This window comes from Micromys minutus, assembly GCF_963924665.1.
Source record: "Micromys minutus genome assembly, chromosome: 15".
NCBI lineage: Eukaryota > Metazoa > Chordata > Mammalia > Rodentia > Muridae > Micromys > Micromys minutus.
The window spans coordinates 27183591-27210612 of record NC_137984.1 but is presented as its reverse complement, the minus strand read 5'-3'; the positions used below and the strand labels follow the sequence as shown (position 1 = coordinate 27210612).

The window sequence follows — 27022 nt, the reverse complement described above, 5'->3', positions numbered from 1 at the left end:
AGGCGGAGTAGACATGTAGAAGAGCAGACAGACAGACAGACAGACAGACAGACAGGAGCAGAGCCATGAGGTCAGAGAAGAAGATGGAGCACAGAGAAGGTGAGAAGAGGGGAGAGACAGACCAGCCAGGAATATCTGGGAACAGAGAGCTGGGGTGGTAGAGGGGAGCAGTCCTGTTACAGGCAGCATGGCCCTGAAAGCACCCGGTAAGCTGTGAGAAGAGCCTACCAGAATCTCCCCGTAAGCTAACACCACAGTCACCCTCCATCAATCCTGTTCAAGAGAACCCTGAAGGATATTTTTGCTGGGTTTCTTCGTGATGCAGTTTTTGAGCCAAGCTTTCTTCAGGCCCCACAGTGAGAAGAACTGTGATTTTAGAGCCTCGTGTCGGGACTATGAGAAGCACTTTCAGAAGGCTAATGCCAGTGGTTCTTGGACGAACCCCTTTGGCACCACTAGGCAGCAGACAATAGTAGGTACCCAGGCACACGCTGGCACCCACAGACTGCACACAGGTAGGCACAGACATACATGCTGCAGATTGGCACCCAAGCCACACACAAATCTATACAGACGACACAGGGGCAGGCTGCCAAAGGGAAAAGGAAAAGGCTTGGATGCTAAGCCAGATTTATACAAAATCATACAAAAGCGGCATTCTGCCAAAATAGTTACAGAGCAGATTATATCATGTTTATTTTGAAAGTTAAGACATTATGAATCAGCCTCCACCCCTTTTATATTTTGCTCCTCCCCTGACCCTCATCCTCTGTAATGACTATTCCTGGTTGTCAACTTGACTATATCTGAAATAAACTACAATCCAGAAATGGAGGGCTCACCTGTGATCTTGAGGCTGGAGGACACAAGTTTCTGACCTGAATCTCAGCATGGAGATCTTGAGGCTTAGTGGCCATAAAAAGCTTAGGCCCAGGCAAGGTAGTACATGCCTTTAATCCCAGGAGACTAAGGCAAGGAGATCTCTGAGTTCAAGGACAGCCTGGGTTAAAGCAAGTCCCAGATCCAGGTGTGGGGCTACAAACCTTTAATCTGGGTCACACCTTCTGCTGGAGATCTAAATAAGGACACTGCTAGAAGGAAGAGTCTCTCTTCTTCACTGCTTGCATTTACTTTCTAGGACACCTGTTGGAACCTACTTCTACAGAAGACCAGCTAAAACAACTAGCCTCATGGGACTGACTGAGCAACTACTAAATTCTTGAACTTCACATTCCTAGATGCTTAGTCAGGGTTTCTATTCCTGCACAAAAGATCATGACCAAGAAGCAAGTTGGGGAGGAAAGTGTTTATTCAGCTTACACTTCCACATTGCTATTCATCATCAAAGGAAGTCAGGACTGGAACCCAAGCAGGTCAGGAATCAGGAGCTGATGCAGAGGCCATGGGGGAATGTTACTTACTGGCTTGCTCCCCCTGCCTTGCTCAGCCTGCTTTCTTATAGAACCCAGGTCTACCAGCCCAGGGATGGCACCACCCACAATGGGCTGGGCCCTCCCCCCTTGATCACTAGTTGAGAAAATGCCTTCCAGCTGGATCTCATGGAGGCATTTCCTCAACTGAGGTTCCTTTCTCTGTGATAACTCCAGCTTGTGTCAAGTTGACACAAAACCAGCCAATCCAGATGCCCATTGTTGGGTTAGTTGGACTACAGCAAATTCCCTCAATAGAGAGAGACATTGCATAAGTTCTGTGACTCTAGAGAACCCTCCCTGACTTATACACCCGGGTATCCATCACTAGCCCTCTTGGCCTGTGGGATATCTCTATCAGTTCAGGGCTGTCTAAACAAACACCGGCCCTAAGGCTCCGTTCTCTACAATGAATTCCAGGCACAGCCTCTGAGCATGGAGTCCTTGCAGAGGCCATATTAGTTTTTTGAGCCTCAGCTTCTCTACTCCCTCCAAGTGTGGTAGAGAGTGAGACAAGAGATCAGTCTGAGCTGGGAATTAGCACATGAGAAAAACAATTAGCATGTGGTCAAAAGGAAGCCTGGAAACCCCCTGGTACAGATGCAGAGCCACTCCAGAGTATCTGAAGCACACCCCTGGGCTCAGTGGTTCAGAGCACTTGCCGCTCTTACAGAGGACTTAGAGTAGGTTTCCAGTGCCCATATTAGGCAGCTGTTTACAGTCGATAATTCAGTCAATAACATCAGACAATAACTGATGAATCCCATACCTTCTTGTGGCCTTTATAGGCACCTGGAATAAACCTGGTACTTGGACTTTTACACACTACCCAATTTTGCACACTACCACTTTTTAAAAAAAAACATTTATTTTATATATGTGAATACACTGTCACTATCTTCAGACACACCAGAAGAGGGCATCGGATCCCATTAGAGATGGCTGTGAGCCACCATATGGTTGCTGGGAATTGAACTCAGGACCTCTGGAAGGTCAATCAGTGCTCTTAACCACTGAGCCATCTCTCCAGTCCCACAGTACCACTTTTAGGTAGTGATTTTTGGTGCTAATGAGCCTCAGAAGGTGTGACGTTGAATATAAGAACTTCAGGTAATAGATAGGTCATTCCTAGAAAAGTCAAAAAGCCTTCATTCTGCATGTCCAAACCACTGGCATCGGATGACATAAAGCCCTCGTCTGCTTCCTCCTTCGGAAGTGTATCTTCTCTTAATAAACTAACCTTACTTCTACTGTCCCTGTGAGCCTTTGCTCTACTCCTTCTTCATGAACATAAGAACGTAGCCTCTGAGCCCTAGGATGTCCCGGTATCAGTGGTGTTCACACAGAACCCGTGTGAAGGAACCTTGCCACGTGCATTCTATGCACACAGGAGCCGTGCTCCCAACGCGGTGCCTACTTACCTGGGGCGAGTGAGCGTGCAGGTGTACCAGTGTCTCATTCAAGGAGCGTAGGTGCAGAGTTGAAGAAATCATCTTGGATCTGAGGTCCTGGGAGGCATTGTGACCTGAAAAAGCATAGACTGTGGAGGCAGACAGACGTGGATTTAGCAGAGCCGCCGTGACCTTTTGGATCGCTTAGCTGTTCTGTGTGATGTTACACCTTTTGCAAAGTGAAGAGCTTCCTTGCTAAACGCCCAAGACGGTGTGGATTCGATGCATAATTCCATCTCTACAGACCTTCCGGGAACCAAGGATAAATGGTACCAACACAGGGCGGAAGTTAGTAAATCCTTTTATGATTAGGACCATATTTCAAGGTCAATAATGAAAATAACTTAAAGTTAACAAATTCCCCATTATTTTGCATGTGCGTGCACATGGGTGTATCATGTGTGAGTGTACAAATGTGCAGGTGCCTCTCCTGCTCTTCCAAAGGATCTATGCACATGTGCACATGAATACACACATAAAGTAAGTTAAAAACAATGTTTAAAAATTAGTTGAAGAGATTACTTTTAGTTCCTGAATCTTTTTGCAGTACTAAGATGTGAGTTAACTGTGCCAACAGGAAAGTCTGTGGTTGTGGGGTAGGGGTGATCTGTTACCAGAGATGAGGGTATCAAAGGTTTGGAGGTGACCCTGATATAACCTCCGGCTGGTTTCAGAAATCCTGGTGTGATGGGTTATCTAATAGTCTTTCTCCAGGCAGCGTTACAGATGTTCTCAGACGATGGAGTAATTCTCACACACCTTTATATCTTCTGGATAGGATCTTATATACAGTTTTGGAGTGAGTTGGGTATTGGCTTGGCCTGGGATGTCTCATTAATATGACTGATGGTCACAGTTCTCTCTATAGGAGGCTGTGGCTATGTGACAGGGGCCTGGAGTCAGGAGCAGGTTTAAGCTCCTACTACCCCTTCTGTGTCTCCGGGTTTTAAGCCCTAGCTCGACCTTACCATGCTTCCTTTCATGGTCTACCACCCCACATGCTTATAAGTGGATATTATTCACAAAGTACAGAATAAACCGCACTACAATCCACAGGCCCAAAGATACCAAAAATCAAGGAAGACACAAGGGAGGATGCTTGGATCTCACTCAGAAAGGGAAATAGACATTGGGGGTGAATGGAGGGAAGGAACTGGGATGGGGAGAGATGAAAATTGACTGGACAGGAGTGGGGGTAGGGAGGGGAGGAGTGCATCTCTATGTCCTGTGACAGAGACCAGGGACAGGGAAGGCTCCAGGGTGTCTATGAGGGTGACTCTAGCTGAGACTCCTAGCAGTGAGGGACATGGATCCTGAAGATATGGATATATCTCTCTGTAGCCAGGCAGAACTCCCAAGGGAGGGATAAGCACACCAACTGTCCCACAAAACCTTCCACCCCAAATTTGTCCTGCCTACAAGAAGTGTAGAAACAAAGATAGAGCAGAGACTGGGGGAATGGCCAACCAATGACTGGCCCAACTTGTCAAGAACCAATCCCTGATGTATTAATTATACTGTTATGCTACAAACAGGAGCCTATTGTAACTGTCCTCTGAGAGGCTCAACCCAGATGCCAATGGAAACAGAGGCAGAGACCCATAGCTAAACATTAGATGGAGCTCGGGAAGTCTTGTAGAAGAGTTGGGTGGACTGAGGAACTCAGAGGGGTTAGAAACTCCACAGGAAGACCAACAGAGCCAATTAGCCTGGACCCCTGGGGGTTCACAGAGATTGAACCACCAAGCACATAGCAAGTATGGGCTGGGCCCAGGAAACACCCCCCCACTCTGGACATATGTAGCAGACAGCAGCTTGGTCTTCATGAGGGTCCCTCATCAACTGGAGCTGTCTGAATCTCTCCGAATCTGTTGCTGTCTGTGGTTCCTGTTCCCCATAATGGGCTGTCTTGTCTGGCCTCAGTGGGAGAGGATGACATGGTCCTGCAGTGACTTGAAGTGCTGAGGTGGGTTGATACCCAGGGGACCTCTTCCATCTCAGAGTTGAAAGAAAGGGGATGGGGGCAGGGACCACATAAGGGAGGATTGGGAAGAGAGGGTCTGCAATAGGGATGTAAAGTGAGTGAATGAATGGATGGATGGATGGATGGATGGATGGATGGATGGATGGATGAATGAATGAATGGAAGAAAGTTTTCTTTTATAAGAGTTGCCATGGTCATGGTGTCTCTTCATAGCAATAGAAACTGTAACTAAGACACCAGGTGATCTGATACCCTCCTCTGGCTTCTCTGGACACCCAAACACAAGTGCCATATGCTTACCCTTAACTATACAATAAATAAAAATTAAAAATTAAAAATAAATATATACATATATTAAAATACATTTATACAGAAAAAGGATATATTCCAATTTCTCTAAAGAGCCAAGGTCGAAACATATGTGCTCTTGAGTAAACTAATTAACTTATCAATTTCCTGACTCATAAAGACAAAAGATTAAAGATCATTGGAGGAAATATTTGTTACATCACAAATATGAACATTCAGTATATCCCGTTTCTTTTTTTTAAAGAATTATTTATTATATATAAGTACAATATAATTATCTTCAGACACACCAGAAGGGGGCATCAGATCCCATCACAGAAGGTTGAAAGCCACCATGTGGTTGCTGGGATTTGAACTCAGGACCTCTGGAAGAGCAGTCAGTGCTCTTAACCACTGAGCCATCTCTCCAGCCCATACCCTGTTTCTTATTGCTAGTGTTTTCCTTTAGATTTTATGCAGTATTTTTTAAAATTGTTTTGCACTTAGAATTTCAGGTAACATAGAAAATGGTTTATAAGTAGAAAATGATTCAAAGTTGCTTCTATGTCATTTTGATCCATTTTGCTTTTGTTATTGAGACAGGGTCTGGCTGTGCTTGAACGTCATTTGCAGTGGAAGGTGGCCTTGAACTTGTGGCCCTCCTGCCTCTATATTCAGCATATTGGGATTGTGAATATGCTATTAGTCTAGTGTAAGTATATGTATCTAGTGGCTTTTAATATCATTGAAATGCATCTACAATTTGTGACATTGGTATTTCACAAGCTCCTCCATCCTATGCCTTGAAATTAACATCTCCTACAACTCCTTTTGTCTCTGATATACCATCCATGGCAGCCAAGCCAAAAAGGAAGGAAGGCACATCACTCCATCAGCAGCAACCATGTTCCCTCTGGTTTATAGCAATTTTTTCTCTATTACGTCATGCCAATTTCAGAACTAGAATAACATAAATAAAGGCAAGCGTGTCATTGGGGCTTAGAGGCCACTTTAATTTGGCTACATGGAACTTCATGTGCTGTTTAGGACACAAATTTATTATGGGCCCAGTAAAAAGAACAAATGTTGACTGTGAGGGCAGATAGAACATTGTTCATTACATTATCTTGTTATTCAACTGCTACTCAGCAGAACTGGAACAAATAATCCAAGCTTGACTCTGACCTGTCTACAGTCTCAATCTTAGGAACAGAATCGTAGAACCCATGTGGATAATGGGGCCAAACCCCAGGGAAGTCTTGGATAGGGAACACTGCCTGGTGGTAAACTTCATCTCCTGCTTCTCTACCATTCCCTTGCTCCCAGCCCACGTTTGTCCCAGGTCTCCTGTTTCTGTGTTTTTCAACAAGCTCTGTTCTTCTCATTCTTAACTGGCAATATCACCTTAAGGAAGGATGGCTTACGGTGGCTCAGAGTTTGGGGGTTCAGTCCAGCCTGCTGGAGAAGTCATGGCAGCCGATGCGTAGGGTATCTGCTCACACCGCATCGGTGGTCGGGGAGCAGAGAGAGAGATGAAGGGCTGGTGCTTGCTTCCTCTTTCATTTGTCTTCAGTTGTGGAGCCAGACCGTCAGACTCTGCTGCCTTCATGCAAGGTTGGTCTTGCCACTCAACTAACCGAATCTAAAAAGACACGCAGGCATACCCAGGGGTGGCATACCCAGGGGTTTGTCTTCTAGGGGATCTACATTCTGACCAGTTGGCAATAGCAACAGATCACAGCCTGTCACTGAGGGAAGTCAGGCTAGAACCGGAGGAAAGATGATCACTGGTTCGTTCTCTCTAGCACGCTCAGCCTGCTTCCTTATATGGGCCAGGATCTCCTGTTCTGGGACAGCACCGCTACAGTGACCTGGGTCCTCCCATATTAACATTAAGTTAAAACAATGTACCACACACTTGCCTACTAGTCAATCTGAGTTGTCTCAATTGAGGTTCGCTCTTCCTAAATGACGGGTCAAGTAGAACACACACACACACACACACACACACACACACACACACACACACTGAGAAGACATTTAAAATCTTTTAATTCAACTATTCCTCTCAGATACATTAAAGAAGTAAAGACACAGGGAAAATACCCCGTCACCCCATCACGTAGGAGAAAAAACCAGGGAAGTACAGAGGATAACAACTTGATAGACAGGAACTCCTGGGGAGCCACCCCCCTAGGAAGAGGGCCAGAGTCAGGAAACCCAATGCTGACTGGCAAATTGTACAGGCTCAGTGAAAACAAATTTGAGAGTTGAAACCTCTATGACTATTAAGCATAAACTGTATAAACATGTGTCAACACAGCTCTCTCTCTCTCTCTCTCTCTCTCTCTCTCTCTCTCTCTCTCTCACACACACACACACACACACACACACACACACACAGAGCCAGTATAGTGCTGGGTTTAGTATTCACAGGGAGCTCTCATCCAGGGCCGGGTAAGCAGGGAAAGAATTAGTTTCTCACTCTTGACATCAGCAGTGTCCCTTCTTGGGCCAGCATTGGAGGAAGCAGAGGGGTGTGGTCTCTTGACTTCATTCTTCTGCCCATGCATCCCACCTCCTGACGCAGAGTCAACAGAGACCCTCATGTCATCTGCATTGGTCAGACTTTCTGGTTCATAGCCAAGCAAAGAAGTGTTGTGATTGGTCTAGAAGGAGGACATTGAGTGTGTAGGGTCTGGAGGCTAAATCTTGTGCCTGGTATTTTCGAGGGGCAGATACTGAAGGCAGGTAGATGCTGTTCCATTTCACACAGGCAAACTAGCTCTTCAATTCAATGGCACGTAGCAAAAATGATAAGTGTCATTTTAGTGCAATATCTATGTCCATTGTCTTGGCTCAGATGGATAAAAACAGTAACTAAAAATAGACTACTAGCCTATTTATTTCTGAGACTAGATCTCACGTACGCAAGGCTGGCCTTGAACTCATTGTAAGGCTCAGCATGACCTTGAACTTCTGATCCTCCTATCTACCCCAAGCACTTGGATTAGAGGTGTGCACTATCACACTTGGTCCCTGGTGTTCTGGGGCCCAAAAAACTCAAGCTTTCTGTATGTTAGATAAGCGCTCGATCACTGAGCCATACCCCCGACCTACACCATTTTTTGGCATACTGGTCTTACAGCAGAAACGTTTTCTTCTATTGTTGTTTGTGTTTAAAACTCTGTTTAGACAGTCAGAGAAAGTCTGCTGTGACACAGTTTGCCTCAAATCCATTCTGAGTTGTATATTTGCTTTTCTATTTAAAAAAATAAAAAGAAACAATTTACTACTCTCTCCACACTGGTAATCTCTGGGAAAATTGCTTCATATCTTTTGCCGCTCGCTCCTGAACATCAGTTGTATACATGTGTGAAAATGTGCTATACAAGTCCCTGATGCTCACTGCTTGCTCTGCTGATGCTGCTTGACTTTCCAGAGAAGAGAATCTCCGGCCTACTTCGACCTTCTGAACAGGAGTCTGTGTCCTGACTAGATGCCGGGCTGACCCCCATATGCAGGGTGACATTCAGAAATCCTGGCTTGGGTGGGGGTGTGGAAATGACTCACTGCTCCGGGACCCCAGCATGGTTTTCAGTACCCACTCGGTGGCTCACAGCACCCCATGGTTACCGCCGCCACTGTGTCCTGCCCAGCAAGGTCCAGGCCTGAACTTTAGCCTGAAGAACTGGAACTAAGACCTTCTCTTCACATTCAGTTCCTGCCTTGTCTTCTTTTCCGTGTGAGCCAATGTCCAAGGTTTCCCCCTTAATCCGGGAACATACGATACCTGCTCTGTTTTGCTTTTTAATGTGGCTATCTCACAGACACGCCCGCTGAGCTTTGCTGGAACCGACGAGGTGTTTTGAGTTCCGAGGCCACACGGCCCCATCTCACTTGATATTTTCTGAGGTGGTTCCTTCATCGGAGTAAGCACAACGCAGTATATAGGTCTTCCAACAACACAACGAAGCCAGAAAGGTCCTGTTCTCTCCTGCTACAATGAATAATCCTTCAAATCACAGAATGCCATTTTTCCTCCAAGTGGATAGCAAATATATCTACCTTGAATAAAACCATGGAAATAATATAAAATTTTAAAAGCTGAAACCCTTCGGTGGGCAGAGGGATGAGTCATGATTTAACAAAGGACCAGGATGAGTCCCAGTTCGTTTGTTTGGAAAACTCATTTTCTTTCAGGTCATCAGGAAGATTCAAAAAAAAAAAATTTCCTCTGCTGCAAAACCATACATAATTTAATTTATTCTGTGACAAAATATGACACGGCTTCTTGTTCATCTTTTGTAAATAAAAGAAAACTACTGGGAAATGTTTTCTTTTCAGTTTTAAGGAAAACAGTGTGCGAGAGGGTTACCGTCATCGACTCTCACGGGCGCCCTCTGCTGGCACCTGCTGGAGTCATTTTTAGTTTTATTTTCATTTTTTAATCTTTATACATCTATTGTGGACTTCAGTGTTTTGTTCTCACAAAATAAGATTTAAAGCATTGGGTAGAAAGGAAAATCTGCAAAAAAAAAGTCCCACAAACCAAGAATAATAGAACATACCTAAACAGCAACACCTAGGAGTCTCAGGCAGGAGGCTGATGGGGAGTTCCAGGTTAGCCTGAGCTATGGCATAGTGCATTTGAGTTAGTATGGGACACAAAGTAAAACCCTGGCTTACACAAGAAAAATGGAGAGAGGGGCCGGATTCAACTTTGCTGAGCACATGCCCAGCACCCAGGAAGCTACGTAACCCTGGCACACACCTGTAATCCCAACACTGGAGGTGGAGCGGGAGAATCCCAAACTTAACCTGATGTTCAGCTTTGCAAGGAGTTTGCGGCCAGATTAGGATATGAAAATCTGTCTCAAAAGAACAAGAGTCTCAAAAGAGGAGGAGAAGAAGAAGGAAGAGGGGGAGAAGGAGGAAGAGGAGGAGTAGGAGGTCCCAGGGATTGTAATCTTAACAATGAAAACATCGTGGGTATAATGGAACACCGCTGTAATCCCAGCAGAGACAGGGGGATCAGTAGTCAGAGTGACCCTCAGCTGCCAAGGAACAGCATTAGTTGTTTCGAAACCACATTGCACCTGATGCTCAGCTACACAGTGAGTTTGAGAACAGCCTGGGGTATATAAATGCCTAATAAGAAATTAATTCTGCTGGGATTAAAAATGTGTGCTGCCATGCTCAACACAATATATCATCATGGCGGGAAGATGGCAGCAGGCAAGCAGGCAGGCAGGTGTGGTGCTGGAGAAAACGGAGAGTTCTACATCTGGATCTGCAGGCATCAGGCAGAGAACCAGCTTGAGATTCTGAGACCTCAAGGCCCATCCTGTAATGACATACTCCCACCACACTTACTCTAACAAGGCCACACTATAGAACAAGAGTTCAAACACATAAGAGTGTATGGGGCCATTCCTATTCAAGCCACCACAGATACTAATATAGACAAATCAGTCCAGAGATAAAGATTTCTAAATTTCTGTATGTGTTGTGGATTGAGTAAGAATGGCTTCTATAAGCCAGGAAGTGGCACTATATAAAGGATTAAGAGGTGTATTTTATTAGAGGAAGGTGTGTCTCTAGGGATAGGTTTGGATATTTCAAAAGCCCATGTCAAGCCCAGTCAGTCTGTATGTCTCTGTCTGTCTGTCTCCCCACTTATGGATCAGAATATAGCTCTCAGCTACTGTGTGCCTCCAGCCATGCTCCCCAATGTGATGATAATGAATCTGCAAGAAGGCACCCAATTACTTTATCTTGTGACAGTTGCCTTGGTTACGGTGTCTCTTCAGAGCAACAGAACAGTGACTGAAACAGAAGTTAGTACCAGAAGTGGGGTGTTGCTGAGCCATGCCTGACCATGAAGTTTATTCTAGAAATATGAACTTTGGGACTTTGGACTAGACAGGCAGTTGAACACTTTCAATGGGCCATCCTAAAAGGAGTGTGGAAAACAGTGGCGCTCAGAGAAATGTAGATATTATGGCCGTCCAGATCAAGAGGTGTCAGAGGGAAAAAATATTAGTAAATTGTTTAGAGAATTATTCTTCTGATATTTTGGGAAGAACATGGCTTTTTACCCTTGTCCCCCTCCCCAAATCTACCTGAGGCTACATTAGAGAGTTTTTCAATCAATAGCACTGGCAGAGGAGATTTCAAGATACTCTAGTATTGATTGTGTTGTATTAGTGGCCACTCTTATACAGATCTCTAATGAAAAGGAGCAAGCTGGACAATTAGAAATAAAAAATGTATAGTTTGAGGAAAGGAGTACCAAAAAGTATAAAGAAGTGGACAGAGGAGGAAAAAATGGTTTAAAGACTAATCCTAAATGGATTAGAGAAAATGGTAACATCAGGGAAGAAAACTGATGCCAATGGATTGAACAAGGGGGTCAAGTCCAATTCCAGCAAGCAGCAGAATTTGGCAACTTTGGCCATGTGGTTCCAGCTTTAGTGTCAAAAATAGAAGAAAGAGGTTATCTTAGTTATAGTTTTATTGCTGTGAACAGTCACCATGCCCAAGGCAAGTCTTTTAGGACAACATTTAATTGGGGCTGGCTTACAGGTTCAGAGGTTAAGTCTATCATCATCAAAGTGAAAGCATGGCAGCATCCAGGCAGGCATGGTTCAGGAGGAGCTAAGAGTTCTACATCTTCATCTGAAGGCTGCTAGCAGAATACTGACTAACTTCCAGGCAGCTAGGAGTAGGGTCTTAAAGCCCATACCCACAGCAACACACCTACTTCAACAAGACTACACCTCCAAATAGTGCCACTCCCAGGGACAAGCACATACAAAACCCGTCACAGAGGCTATGGAATCTCCCTCTCCTCCCAAGGAAAGCTGCTGAGGCCAGAGATATGACAGGGGTATCTCTGCATGGAGGCCTAGAGAGGCCATGTGTTAAGTATGAAGGTAAAGCCTGGATTTTACTGGAAACCCCAAGATGATGGAGATCCCACATCCATAGGATATCTGCTTAGGAAAGTTGTTAACAAGGTGTGGAACCAGCCCAAGAGAGATGAAAACAAGTGTGCTGTTTTCAACAAGGCTGAAAGGAGCTGTCGATCTGAAGAATGCGTTGACATCAGACATGAATACAGCATCTGGAGATTGCTCAGCTGGTTTGCGGTCCTGCTTTGGTCCAGTATTCCCTCAGTTTGCTTTTGGGATGGTGTTGTATAGCCTGTGCCATATGTTGGAAGCATGTGATCCGTTTTTTAATTTTTATTTTACAGAGGGTTCACTTAGAGACTGCCACGAGTTCAGAAGACTGGGCTTTGAAACAGTGTTGAGACTGAAAGGCTACAGGGACTTTGTGAAGGGGGGCTGAATACATTTTCACAGTATATGGCTACAAGCCTTTGCGGGCCAGAGAATGGAACGTATCACGCTGATAACGGACCAAACCTCTGAGACTGTAAGCAAGCCCCAGTTACTTTGTCTTGTAACAGCTGCTTTGGTCATGGCTCTTCCCAACAGCAGAACAGTGACTGAGACAATGCATGAACTGAGATGTGAACTAAGCATAATACAGTGGGGAAACACGGACAGCTTTAGAACTTGATTTTACTGCTGACATTTCGCTGGCTGAGATGGTTCAAGCTTACACTCTTTTAACATCAGCACTGAGGACAGGCGTGGGGCTCTATAGCCTGTCCACAGAAAGCTTCACTTGGACAGGGGAAAACAGTATCATCCGGAAGGTCACAGAACCAGTCTGTGACAAAATTACAGTTAATCTAGGGGAGGAAGAGTTGGGCTGTGACCTGGATTTAAAGAAAGAAAGGGGTCCGTGGTTCCAGTTGGAACCAGACAGTGCAGGCAAGGGAAGGGCCAGAGGCATGCTTCCAGATGGACTCATTTTATTTCCAAATAAGATTGCAAGCATGAATAAACTTCCCCAGTACCATACTGGGTTTTCATTCTATAAAATGTATTTTTTCCTAAAACTCTTCATAAAATCTGCCTTTCCCCCTTGCAGTGGAGAGTTGGCAAAAGTCAAAGGTTAAAAGGTCATGCACAAAACATTCCCTTCAGCATCATTCTGCAAGTCTTTGAGTCCTCACAAATGAACGTGAAAACATCACTAATACTCTGCAGCTCTTCATGATTTTCCTTCAATATTCCAAAGTGTGACCTTTTCATAACACGGGAAAGCAAAGCCAAGCCGTCTTAGACTGAAGAGTTCAAGCTGTAGAGTATAGCATACCTGTACGAATAAAACCCCAAAGAACAACTCAAGTATGTTCTCAGATGCAGCGGGTGGCCCCTTTGCCCGCTATGTCCTCTTTGCATCTGTGAGGCCTCTTCAGATATCTGCCGCCATTTACCGTCTGATTTCTGCAGAATTTGGCTCATAGTTTGGGAAGAGAAATGCCACTTTTGAGAGACTCTGTGAATAATTACATTTTCCTCTTTCTCAGAGGTAGATAAAGTCAAAATATAGTTCCCACCCTTAAATGGTGTGGAACAGACCAGGAATGGAGCTTCGGGTGCAGTTTGGGAGTAGTCACCAAGCATGTAAGGCCCAGGGCTCCAGGCCCAGCACCTTGAAAAGATGGCTGCCACTCAGATAGGAATAAAAATATCAATTTTAAAAAACATTCTGTGATTCCCCCTCCCAACAACCTCAGCTGAAGATGGGCATCCATTTATATCCTAAATGTGAACAACAGTGACCCTGTGGAGGCATTAATGCTATGTGGCCAATTTTTTAAAAAATAAGCAAGTAAGTCTTCAGAGATGAGCAGGTTAGTGTATACCGAATTATGACCTACTAAAAATGACCTTAGAAAAGACTAATATTGGAAGAGGCCTCAAAGATCAGATTTTAGATAAAAGGGAGACCAGTGTTGTAGCCTGTGCAGTTATTTTCATATGCACACAGGACGCACATAGATACACAGACACACACACACACACACACACACACACACACACGTAACATTTGTTTTGTACATAGATATGCTAGTAGCTTTTCCGTTCAACGAAAAGTCGGTGTGCAAATTTTCACTTGTTATCTTGTTGCTGGAAACCAGAAACACACACCCTTCTGGAGTGGAAAGGTCCTGCTCTCTTCATGGCGAACCAGATCGGATGTGACTGAGTGTTCTCTACACAATCCCTCAATGTAGTGCGGATTATCAGCAGAAGCTGGGGTGACAGGGAGAATGGCAGGGTGCTAACTCTTACCTAATCTGGAATCCCTTAATGTGCCCAAGATGCCCACCCTGGCAGTGAAGACCTTCTGTGAAGGTAAGGGTTGGCAGTTAGAATGTCAAGACAGCCATGGAAGGAGAGCTAAGAGGACCGGACAGTGCTACCATCGTCTTCACCCCAAGGATTCCCCTGAAGGCTCCCCTGGCCATCCTGGGCAGAGATGTGCAGGTGAGTCTTACCTAAGCTGTTAAATTACAGGCTGGCTATCCCTCACTGAAGAGCCGGGGACCAGAGTACCCAGGGTTTTACTTTTTCTAGACATTGGAATATTTGTGTATACATAATAAAATATGTTTGAGAGTGGAACCCAAATCTAATTGAGACATTCTTTTGTGCTTTTTATACATCTGATCTACACAGCCTGAGGGTAGCTTCACAGGGTGGGTTTAATAATTTCATATACAAAATGAATGTTCACTGGAATTTTCTACTCGGATCATAAGACCTGACTCAAATTTTTAGATTAAGGATAGCCAACCAGCAGCAAGTACAACATGACTTACTAGGTAGAAAGTTTCTAATTATTTTAATTTAATGTATGTAGATAAATATCAAAGTATTTGATCCTTACATGTAATACTGCTATTATTATCTATCTCCTCACAAATTTACATGTGGATATAACTTTATGGTGGGTTTCTTTTTAAAATACCTTTTATCTTAAATTTTTAAATAACGCTTTTCAGAAAAACCCTGTTTAGCTATATATATGAACATTAAATAACTTAAAGAAACACCTGCTATACCAAAATAGTCCCATTTTCACTCAACGACTGAAAAGGTTGAGTTTTCAATGCACTAGGTCTTCTGCCAAAAATGGACAAAATCTTCTACCGGCGTGTCTCATAATTTTAAGTTATTATTAAACATAATTTATTTCCTTAATATCCCAAATATATACACACCACTTTTAGTAATTTATGCCAGAAATATTCTTAAGTAACAACGAGCTGTTATTTTTTTCTACCTTTACTTATTTCATAATATGAAATTTACTCTACAGTTAAAATAAGTTTGCTCCCAAATGATTTTTCTAAGGAAATACCCAGTATATGGAGCCCCACGTTTTCTTAGAATAGCAGGAGAAAGTAACTTTCAAGTATTCTTTTAGCTTCGCTGAAATTACAGCATCTAGCTCAGAAAATTAATACTCCTGAGGCAGAAAAGCTTTTGAAAAGAAATCTGTCTTGCTAGAAATTCTGTCACAACTCCCACAGGAAACACCGCTGTCCTGGGAAGGCGAGGACATGCAGTGCCAGGGGCTGGCCTCAGAGGGTCCACGGGACTCTGCTCTGCAGCCCCCATCAACCTGAGCAAACTGAAGAACAGGGCTGTGCTGTTGCCGCTGTCTTTGTTCCTCAGAAAGAACACAATAGAGTCAGGACCTACGGCTGTTTCTAGCTCCTCAAACTTCGGGCCATTCCTAGCATAGCACTCGGGCTTCAGAAAAGGACAGCAAAACCCGACTCATTTGGGAAACCAAGTTCAGATGGATTTTAACTGCGTTAGTCAGAGTCACTTTGCAGATTATTACAAGGTCTGTAGGGTACAGATCTCAGTACTGATGCGGGGAAAGGTGCAGATAATCAAAAAGCGCAGGTTTTCCCAAAGCAAACGGAGGTCAAGAGCTTCGTGCGTCTGAGGACTTGCCCGCTTCACAGGTTTTGATCCAGCCATTTGATGTAACTGTTCCGAGTCCGGATTCCCACGGAGAAGTTGGTCGGCCAGCTGGTGAAAATCATGCAACCATGGAAGCCGTCCTCAAAGTGGTCCAAGGTCACATTCACCCCCGCACTCTCCAGGCGCTTGGCATACATGATCCCGTCATCCCGCAGGACGTCGTGTTCGCATGTGAGGATGTAGGTCTTCGGGAGAGCCTGAAGCACTTCCTGCTCGGCAACGAGCGGAGAAGCTGTAGCGTCCAGCAGCTGAGGGATCTCCTGGACGATCCTGGCGTCACCCGTGGTCTGTATGACAGGCTTGTAGTTCTTTTTGATGGAGGAGGGCAACAGGGATGTCCAGTCGAGACGGGCCCTGAGGGCTGCGGCCCTTTCTACAGCGAGTGAAGTGTGATTGTTCACAATCATTGCCTCTACAAAGTCATAGTTGCCCTTGAAGTAATCCACCCAGTACCTAACCATGACGTGGCGCGGCAGGATGGGAGTGTTCATGCTCTGCTGATAGGAGGGTGTGTTGAAGTCCAAAGCCTGCAGGACCGGGTAAATTAAAGCCTGTAATTTGAGCTTATTCTTCAGGCTGGCAACGTAGGTAAACTAGAATAGAAGAAACATATTATTTCATTTTGTATGGGTCCTTCTACAGAATGCTTTAAATAAATGAACACGATCCCCCCGAGTGCCCCCAAAATTAAAGCACACCAAGCTACTGGATAATCCCTAAGAAATAACCATGTTATTATTAATTAATAACCATTTTATTATCATTAATAAGTCACTGTTTGTGACTCCTAGATTCAAATGAGTTCACTATTATGTGACCTCTGATGTTTCCGACCCCCGAATAACACTCCTTGTCTTTGTCTCTTTGTAGTCACACACTTAGTTGTATGTTACCTATTAGTAAAGTGTGGGACACATCTAATTTTTTACTCCTTGTGTCAAATGGCAGTGGCTGGAATAGGAAAAGATATTATTTATTTAATGTATATGAGTACACTCTAGCTGTTTTCAGACACACCAGAAGAGGGCATCAGATCCCATTACAGATGATTGTGAGCCACCATGTGGTTGCTGGGAATTGAACTCAGGACCTCTAGAAGAGCACAGTCAGAGCTCTAAACTGCTAAGCCATCTCTCCAGCCCAGGGCAGGAACCATTAATGCAGGGATGGTGGGACTCTCAGTGACAAGCTGGGACCTTAACTCCTATGATGGGACAGGCAAGAAGTGAGCGCATGCCCAGAGTGAGCTTAAAGTAGCAGGGGGAAAAATGCCAGCGAGCTCAGCTTACCTGGGACTCCACAGGGTGTATTGTAATTCCAGCATTTAAAATTTTACCTGTGGGAGGCTGCATCTATAAAGAAGGTGGTGTGTTTCACAGACACTGGTAAGATGTAGTAACAACCCTCTGCATGTGGTCTCCTTGCATTCTTGTAACTGAAAGTTGGATGACATTATCTACACATTTCCAAGGCTCACAGAACAAAAAGGGATTTAGCCATGGACTTACAGCTCACCAAATTGAAGCCGAAATTCTGTCTTTAAGACCTATGAGCCAGGCATGACGGTATGCACCTTCAACCCCAGGACTCTAGATGGCTAAGCCAATAGGATCAGAGGTTTTAGGTTAGCCTGAGCTACACCATAAGACCTTGTCTCAAGACAAAAATTAAAAAAGAAAAAGATGAAGAAATAAAATCTGGTTGTATGGTAGTACAGGCTCATGATCTTAAGCCTTGAGAGGTAGAGGCAGGAGGACCAGAAATAAAAGGTCATCTAAGTTACAGAAAAAAAACTTAAGGGCTGGAGAGATGGCTCAGTGGTTAAGAGCACTGACTGCTCTTTCAGAGGTTCTGAGTTCAAATCCTAGGAACCACATGGTAGCTCACAACCATCTGTAAAGGGATCTGGTGTGTTTAAAGACAGCTACAGTACACACACACACACACACACACACACACACACACACACACACACATATATATATACACACATATATACATATATATAATAAATCTTTAAAAAAAATTTGAGACTAACCAGGGCTACATGATACCCTACTTCAAATAAACAAAACAAAGAAAAAACAAAAAAAACCAAAGCAACCAAATAAAAATAACAATAATAATAAATACAACTTTAGAAAATGGCTTAGTACTTTCTCTTAAAACTCTAAAAAAAATAGCCATACGAACTGAAATTTAAGCCAAAATATTCCACTGTCCAAGTCAAACAGTATTAGGCCGGTGGGGTTCCTTCATGTCCACACACCTTCCTGAGGAACATTAGCATTTTCTGAAACGTTTCAGTGCAGACTTCCCTGTGAGAAAGGTTCGGGGACAGTCACATGGTGTCAGTTGGGCATGCTCATCCCACCCCTCCTATTGTAAGAACCCTGGGGCAGCGCTGTTGGTACCTGCTGTCCGAGAGCGGCAGCCAAATTCCCACCAGCACTGTCTCCAGAAATGCCAACTCTTCCGGGGTCGACCTTGTACTTGTCTAAGACTTCTGGCTGCAGGAAGTATTTAGTGGCACGGATGACATCATAAATTTGCTCAGGAAAATAAACCTGTGGGACCAGCCTGTATCTGTGAAGACAAAAGTTATGTTCATTTTAGGACATCACCACGTTTTCACGGCCACTGGACATGTAGAGAGAGAAAAAATGCAAAAGCCAGAAATAGACAAGAAATTAAAATAAATATATAAAACCAAACCACTTGTTTCCTTGTAGTGTAGGCTGAGGTGGTTGACTTAGTACAGACAATGTTCTTTAAAATGTTCAAGCTGGTTCTCCTAGTTACAGTCAGCTCTTAACTGGCCATGGCCCCGTGTTAGCTGAGGGAGTCTCAACTGGGGATCTGTCTTCAGCAGACAGGCCTGTGAGCTGCTCTGCGGGGCATTTCCATGCTTACTGAAGCAGGTGAGAGGGGACAGCACACTGTGAGTGGTACCCTCTGGGCACATGTCCGGGGTTGTTATGGGAACAGGTCGAGCACCATCCAGAAGGAGCAAGACAATGGGCAGTGATGTTCTATGACTTCTGCTTCACTTCCTGCCCAGATCTTTCTCCAGCCTCCCCTCAATGCGGACGTGAACCAGGATGCACACAACCACTAAGCCTTTTCTTATTTGGCCATGTTGCTTTGGGTCATGTTTTATCCCAGCAACAGGAAAGCAAACTAGAATCCCAACCATGGTGGGTGAACACCGATACCCCCAGGGGAGGCTGAGCCAGGAGGACTGGGGTTCCATTCGGTGGCAGGGGAGGGGAGTCTCTGTGACCACAAAGGTCAGCAGAGTGTCCACCTGTGTGAGGCGAGAAGGAAGTATCATTCAAGACAACTCAGTGGCTGGTGTGCGTTCAAACTTCACGAGTCTGACACTGGGCAACTTATTTCAGGTAAGTACAGCACAATTTGGAAAGAGTTTCCCAGTGATAGTGACCTCCACCCCATGCACCCAACAAAGCTTAAGGCTTGACTACATCAAAACTCGTCGTAAATACACGTGGCCTCTTCCATAAAGACTGGGTTCTACAGAGTGACTACATGCGGCATCTTAAGGGTCTGGGAGGAGATCTGCTGTGGTCCTGATCATAGAGGGAGCTCTAAGGTCACCAGGCTATTAACCACATCCATTCTCAGCCTCCTGGGAGGAAAATGGGTCATTCATCCCTTTCTTTGACGAGACAACCTGTGTGCTTAACATTCCTGGGTCCCCCAGTGCTTACCCAGGAGCACAAGGACCCCTGTGCCCTCTACAGGCTGAGGCCAGCCTGGGTCACATAGCAAGATCCTATCTCAAAGAAACAGCTTTTCAGACACCACACTGTCCGCTGTCTCAAGACTCAAGCGTGTGCAGGCGCTCCGCATTAGGATACAGTGGCTCCACCCTGAACTCTGCGGGGGTTATTTCAGAAAGTCTATCTACCACTCTTGGAGGCTCTGGGTTAAAAGCTAACCGACAGCATCAGCCAATTCACTGGCCTCAATTTACCACACTCCATTCGGTAACTACAATAAAGCTGTCTGCTGAAGAGGCCTATGCCAGGGGCCATTAAACCCAAGGGATGCCCTTGCATACTGGGACATTAGTAAAATGTCTTTTTAACTACAGCAAGGAAACTAAGTTAGCACACAGCCTCATGCAGAGCCTCTGGGGGCTCCTCCTAAGGCACACTTTGCAACACCAGAGGTCTCTGCTGTCTTATTCTGTAAAAAGTGTCAGACCCCTGACCTTGGCAAGGACCCACACTCAAGGTCCTTTCCATGTGTGTCAACAGTTGAGCCTGGCTCTCACACGTTCCCACCCTCCCCCTTTGCTTAACTTGACTTATCCTTGGAGCCTTAACCGGGAAGTTTGATTGTAATCCCACTTGCTTCTGGGGCTGAGTTGGCCATTCAAAGAGTGCCCTGGGCTGTAATCTCAGTCTCTTAAGAAATGAAGGCAGAACCCTGAATTTGAGAGTTCTGCTGGTTTACACACTGTGAGTTCAAGTCTAGCCTGGGACACTTAGTGAAGCCTTGTAATAAAATGAAAACAAAACAAAAGGCCTGGGGATACAGCTCAGTCTAGCATGCAATACTACTCCATGGGCAGGAGGGTTTACACCACTTATTCCACTAGGTGGCGACATTTCTCAAGACTATTTATTCCTGCTCTTGCATGTAATTTCTGATTTCAAACAAAACAAAGGGTGGAGAAAAAAAACAAAACAAAACAAAAACCTGATGCACTTCAGGAGTCGAGACATGAAAATACCATTTTTTTCATTCCATCGCTGTCTTAGTTAGGGCTTTCTTTGCTGTGACAAAACACCATGGGCAAAAAGCAAGTTGGTGAGCAAAGGTTTACTCGGACAGGGCAGGAACTGATGCAGAGGCCATGGAGGGCGCTGCTTACTGCTTTGCACTTACAATGGGCTGGGCCTTCCCCCATCAATCACTAAGAAAATGCCCTACGGCTAGATCTTACGGAGGCTTTTCTCAATTAAGGTTATCCTTTCAGATAACTTGAGTTTGTGTGTGAGTCAACATACAGCCAACAAGCATGATCACTACTCATATATCCTAATAAACAGTATTCCTAGTTGCACGAAAGCTCAGGACAAATTTGTACAGGATATACACACGCAGTAAGCTGAGTTTCCAGGTACTGGTCTACGAGAGGCCTCTGAGTCTTTGGGTTGAGAAAATAAAATCTGGGAGAGCTGGTAACCTACTGATTAATCCTATCAGCTAATAGCTGACTGTATTGATATGGCAAACAATCCTGAAAACCAACAGATCGCCATGCTAATGCTGATGGTGCCATTGAAAATGCACAGTCTGGTCCAGCCTAGTGGTACTAGCCTGTGTTCAACTACCAGAGACCAGCGGAGGAAGCCCATAAGTTCAAGACTGGGCTAGAAAGTAAGGAGTGCCTTGGGTTTCAGAGGAGTCTCTTAGGAAGTTGAGGAAAGACTGGGCAACTTATTAGAACTCCATCTAGGGGAGGAACAGTGACCTTGCACGTGCAGCTCTAAATTCAATCACCAGTACCCGGGTGCCAGCATACCCATAATCTAACCTCTCATTTGAGCTCTATGCAACCCTTTTCCTAAAGAACGTTTCTAACCATGTAGCCCTGGCTGGCTCAGAACTCACAACGATCTGCCCGCCTATCTCTGCCTCCCAGGTGGTGAGATCAAAAGTGCACAGAACCATACTGGGCTCCTCTGTTCAAGCTGAAATACTCCTAAATTTTACTCAATGGGGGAAAAATATTCCTTTTGTAGAGCGTGGAATGAATATGCCAAAAGCAGTGAGATTCCAGTCACTTCAACGGGGTAACATTTACCTGAGAGAGTTAACGTTTGCAATGTATTTATAGACATAGAGTCAGGAGGAAATTCATGGGTGGCTTATCTAAAGAAAGGAGACGGCCTCGCCTAGTGGCAGTAATACAGCCGGCTGGGATTGAAACGAGTCCCAAGAGTGAGTTCAAAGTCAACCTGGGTGATTGCAGACGATCCTCTCTCAAAATATGAACGACAACAAAAGCCTGCAAATGCAGCTCAGTGGTACAGTGTCTGAGCCCCAAGAGAGGCAGGGAAGGACTGAGGGACAGAGTGTGCTTGCTGTCTGCTGCTCAAGTTATGTCTCTGAGAAGTACCGGAAAAGCATGTGTCACCATACCCAACTCAGAGCTAGAAGTGTGTGTGTGTGTGTGTGTGTGTGTGTGTGTGTGTGTGTAATTTATGTTGGTAAGTATGTATTTTTTTTGCCACACACTGAAGGTTCACATTACCTCATTTGCACAGTAAATCCTCAAACTAGGTTTTTGGTGTCTCAGAACAAACATCATGATGTGGGTGGATTAGCAGTATTCTTGATAAAAAAAAAAAAAACAAATCACCACCCATTAACACCAGGCTTTTCCTTGTCTGGAAATGTGGCACACGCCTATGATTTTGGCCCACGGGTTTAGAGGCAGGAAGATCAGAAACTCAAAATCAATTTCAGCAGTACAGTGAGCCTCACGTGAGGCAAGCCTGAACCGCGTGTCGTAAACCACGGAAAGCCTTACCTTTCTTGCCAGATGAGCTAATCTGTACCCTTGTAACGTAATTACACTTGTGTGTCATTAGCACAGATATAATTCCAGCACTGTGCTAATCTGCACACATGTAACGCCAACACTGTGGTAACCTGAACACACAGGCAATTCCAGTACTGTGGTTACCTGCACACATATGAAATTCCAGTTTTGAGAAGACCGGGGAGGAGGGATGCCACACGTTTGAGACTAGCGGAGCTTCACTGCGAGTACTGGCCAGCCAGAGCTCTAGCCGCAGGGCAGTGTCTCAAGTGAACAAACACAATAAACATGCCACCCACACTTTCCTCCTAAACTCTGCCTGTACCTCATCTAATGTAGCAGTTTCTCCAAAACACTGAGGTGTGAGCCCCAACCCCAAATATTCCAATTCCACTACTATTGGATGAAACCCTGTACCTGTCTTAAGAAAACTCTCCAAGAAATCCCAGGGTTGCACCAGGTCAGCCATTTCCTGTTTCCACTGCAGGATACTGGTCCCCTGGCTGCCCCCTATCATTTCCTCATCAAAAGTCCCCTACTTTTCATTCTAAATGACACCTTCTTTCAGCAACCGTCTGAATCTCTCCTTTCTAGCAGCCAAGCTCTCGGACAATACACTGTAACTCAGACACCTCAAATTTCTTGAGAAAAGGAAGGTTAGAAATAGTCAAACGTCAGAGCAGTGGCCTTTCGAGTTAATGCTTTGTTTTGCTGAGGCAGTGTCTCCTGTAGCCCAGGCTAGACTCAAACCAGGAAGCTGAGGATGGTCTTAAACACCTCCTCCTGAGTGCGGAATTACAGACCTGGGTTAAAAGGTGCTGCCATAGAAACCAGATGTTTATGCAATGCAGACACTCCACCCCCAGCCACCAACACTTACTTACGCATTTACCATGTGACCGGGAAGAGAGGCAATGCAGAGAGACTGGCAATCTGGCATCTGGAATCTCACTAGTGTCCAATGCAGTTGGAACAAGCATTATCATTTAAGATTTATTTATTTTATGTATGTGAGTGCACTGTAGCTGTCTTCAGACACCAGAAGAAGGCATCAGATCCTATTACACAGATGGTTGTGAGCCACCATGTGGCTGCTGGGATTTGAACTCAGGACCTCTGGAAGAACAGTCAGTGCTCTTAACCTCTGAGCCATCTTTCCAGCCCTGGAACAAACATTGTCCCTCAAAACTAACATAACCTGGAAGCCATGTCTCCTGCTGTCTGCAGAAGGTTCGCCTCAGGCTGTGCCAGGTGTGTGAAAGGTTGTATGGCAGTGGACAACGAAATGATTTTCCAGTGTGTGGACAGCTTTTGGTGACGCTTGTAGAAATTTTGGCAAGTACTTGTCCCTAGGCTCAGAGGAAGAAGTAGGATCTGATAAGAATATTCACATTTGGATTAATGCAAGGATCATGTCAGAGACAAGGAAGGGGTGACTTCTTTTGTCTTGATAATCCCGTTAAGCCTCTCGACTCAGTGACTCTGGGGACATTATGGTTATGTTTGATTGCTACCTGGTGTGATGATCTCTTTGATCTTTACCGTGCTCACTTTGTCTTTGAACTTACTGTATTCTTTCAATGTACCTAGATTGATATAAAAGTGGAATGTTCCCCAGCACTTCAGTGGCTGAGACAAAGATTTCTGTGAATATCAGGCCAGCCTGGTCCATACGGTGAGTTACAGGACAGCCTTGGCTACAGAATGAGATTCTGGTCTCAAAAGGACGGGGGAAGACAGATAGCTCAGTGGGAAAAGCACTTGCTCTGAACACTCAAGGAGGGCCTGATTTCCATCCCAAGAACCCACGTAACAAGCTAGGCATGGTGGGTAGTACGAGATACTAATCTAAGTACAGGAAAGGCAGAGACTGGTAAGAGTCAGGGGGCTTGCTGGCCAGCTAGCCTAGTCTGTCTTCTGAATTCCAGGCCAGTGACAAACCTGTTCTCAGAGAGAAGAAAGTGGACAGCTCCTAAGGAAGGACAGATGTGGCTGTTCTTTGATCTCTGTATTCTTGTCACATGCATCGGCAAACACACAAATACACCCAGTGGGGATTCAAAAATTAGACCAATATCGGAAGGCTCCACAACAAAAATCTTAGAGGTTGACTGCCAGAGCCCAGATGTGAAGTCTTTTTAAACAGTGTGACTCTCCCGACTTGCTGGTCCCAGCTGGAGACTTCCGGAAACTTAGCAGCAGAACACTTGCCTACACCACATCAGGTCCTCCTCAGACTTACCTGTAAAGGCTTGAGCCACTCCAGTTCCAGGTGCTTATGATTCCCTCCCCCTGTTCAGAAGAAAACCTCACCCTTAACCTCATCCCAGACTCTCTAGTGCTACAGAAGGAACCCAGACTATCCAGGAGACTGTGTGCTTTTAGCGTCCTCTCTTGGCATCAGTACAGAAGCTAAAGAGGGCTCCACAAGGCCCCGTGTGAACCAGGTTTCTCAGCTCACAGGGATTTCTCCGTCATCTCTGGAATGTGAACGCAGCTGAGCTGTGTATGTGTATGTGGGGAGATGTATGCACATGTGTCTCATGGTACAAGTGTATATGTGTGTGCATATATACGCAGAGGCCACAGGTCAAACCTTGCTGGCATTTCTCAAGATGCCACCCACTTTCCCTCTAAGGCTCTCAGTGGCCTGGCACTTTACAGGGTAGACTAGGCTGGGTTGGCAAGTGAGCCCCGGGAGCTATTCCTCCACCTCCCTTGTACTAGGATTATAAATTGGCACTTTTCTCCAGTTTAAGTGAGTTCTGGGGATGGGACTTAGGCCTCTGTTCTTCGTAAACACTTTGCGAAATGAGCTACCTTTCTGAACCACTCCCTCCCATCTCAAATTCCAAAGGACCTCACATGGAAGAGAAAGGCCTCAGTATTTCTTCCCCCTTGGGGATTTTATTTAAGAAGCCATCCGAGACACAACACAATTAAACTAAGAAAGTTTGAAAGGAGCTTTTAGTGTGCAACTTAGCTTTTAGTAAAGAAAATTAAACAGACTATTTTCTGGAAGCAGCCACAAAATCTTCTCTCCACAGAATTAGACTGTGTGATGTGGTTTGCTGCTGGCTGGGGCAGACACAGCCTAGATGTGTTGCGATGATCTCGGTTTGTGTTGTTTTCTTTGGTTTGTGCTTGGGTTGAGCTATCTTCCCAGTTCTTGCTGTTGTTTTGTGTGTGAATGAATGTGTGTGTGTGTGTGTGTGTGTGTGTGTGTGTGTGTGTGTAGAGGTTGGAACCCATAGCCTCATACATCTGAAAAGAACAGTCTACCCCTGCATCTCCTCCCCATGGCTCCACTTAAACCACTCCAGGAAGAGAAGAACAAAACGAGGCAGATTTAACCATGAGCTAGGTGACTGTAGTTTTCAGATTGCCACATACCTAAAGCTACTTACGAGTGTTGACATTGCACTGTGGCTTTGGAAGCTTGTAGCCCCAAAGTTCCCGGACAATAAACACAAGGCCCTCAAGTGCCCAGTGCTCATACCAGGACAAGCATCAAAGTCCAAGCACACCAGCATCTTGTGCAACTGAACTAGCAGCAGGGACAGCTAAGCTTCAAGCTCCCCTGGCATCTGGTGGAATGTTATGTGGTTTAAGGCATCTACGTAGAATGGCAAATAAATGTAGAAGAAATTATTTAATGAGAAGCAAAAAACTTGAGCACTTTCCACAATACAAAAGGGGGTGTATGATAAATCCCTTATAAAATTTAATATTATCCAACATCCTATGTGTACTGACAACCAAGAATAGCCAGATTGATTATTGTGATGAGACAGCTGATGTTGGACCTGAATCAGTTTGTAAGCCATTCTAATGAATCCTCTTCACATATATATTCATTCATATATACTCATACATACATACACACCCACTCTATTAACCTATTCCTTTAGAGAACCCCAACTAACAAATTACCTCATACTGTGCCTTTGAAAAGGAGATATGAATCTCTCTTGCCCCTTATATCCTATGGTCCTAACAAAGAAAGTTTAAAAGGCAGTGTGTTAGAAATACTCTACTTTATGAATGTAAAACAAGATGGGTCTGGGTTATATAAATAAAAATATTACCATGTAAATTAGATATGATGCCTTTTATTTACCAGATACATACTGTACAATTCATGTGTGATACCTGCACAGTGCCCTAGATGGCCCTAAGTAAGAGGCCCTGGATGTACCTACATTCTAAAATAAAGGCCTGTGTGTAAGTTGGCTGCCAGGCCTGTCCCTAACCCCCACAGACCAGCACAGGCAGCAAATATACAGAAATCCAAATTCTTGCTGCTTATGACATGAGGCGATTCCATTTCCCCAGCCCTCACCCTGCAGCTCCCAGAGATAAGA

General features: G+C 44.8%; 1 protein-coding gene across 1 annotated transcript in view; it reads right to left on the bottom strand.

Annotated features, from left to right (window-relative positions):
• Positions 1-13024: 13024 nt before the first annotated feature.
• NCEH1 (neutral cholesterol ester hydrolase 1) overlaps positions 13025-27022 on the bottom strand; it is a 56228-nt gene continuing 42230 nt past the window's right edge. The window contains exons 4-5 of the mRNA XM_080929316.1: positions 18493-18664; positions 13025-16671 (exon numbers count right to left, since the gene is read on the bottom strand). Coding sequence (XP_080785442.1) covers positions 16054-16671; positions 18493-18664 — 790 coding nt within the window. The 3' untranslated portion in view covers positions 13025-16053. The remainder of the gene's footprint in view (positions 16672-18492; positions 18665-27022) is intronic.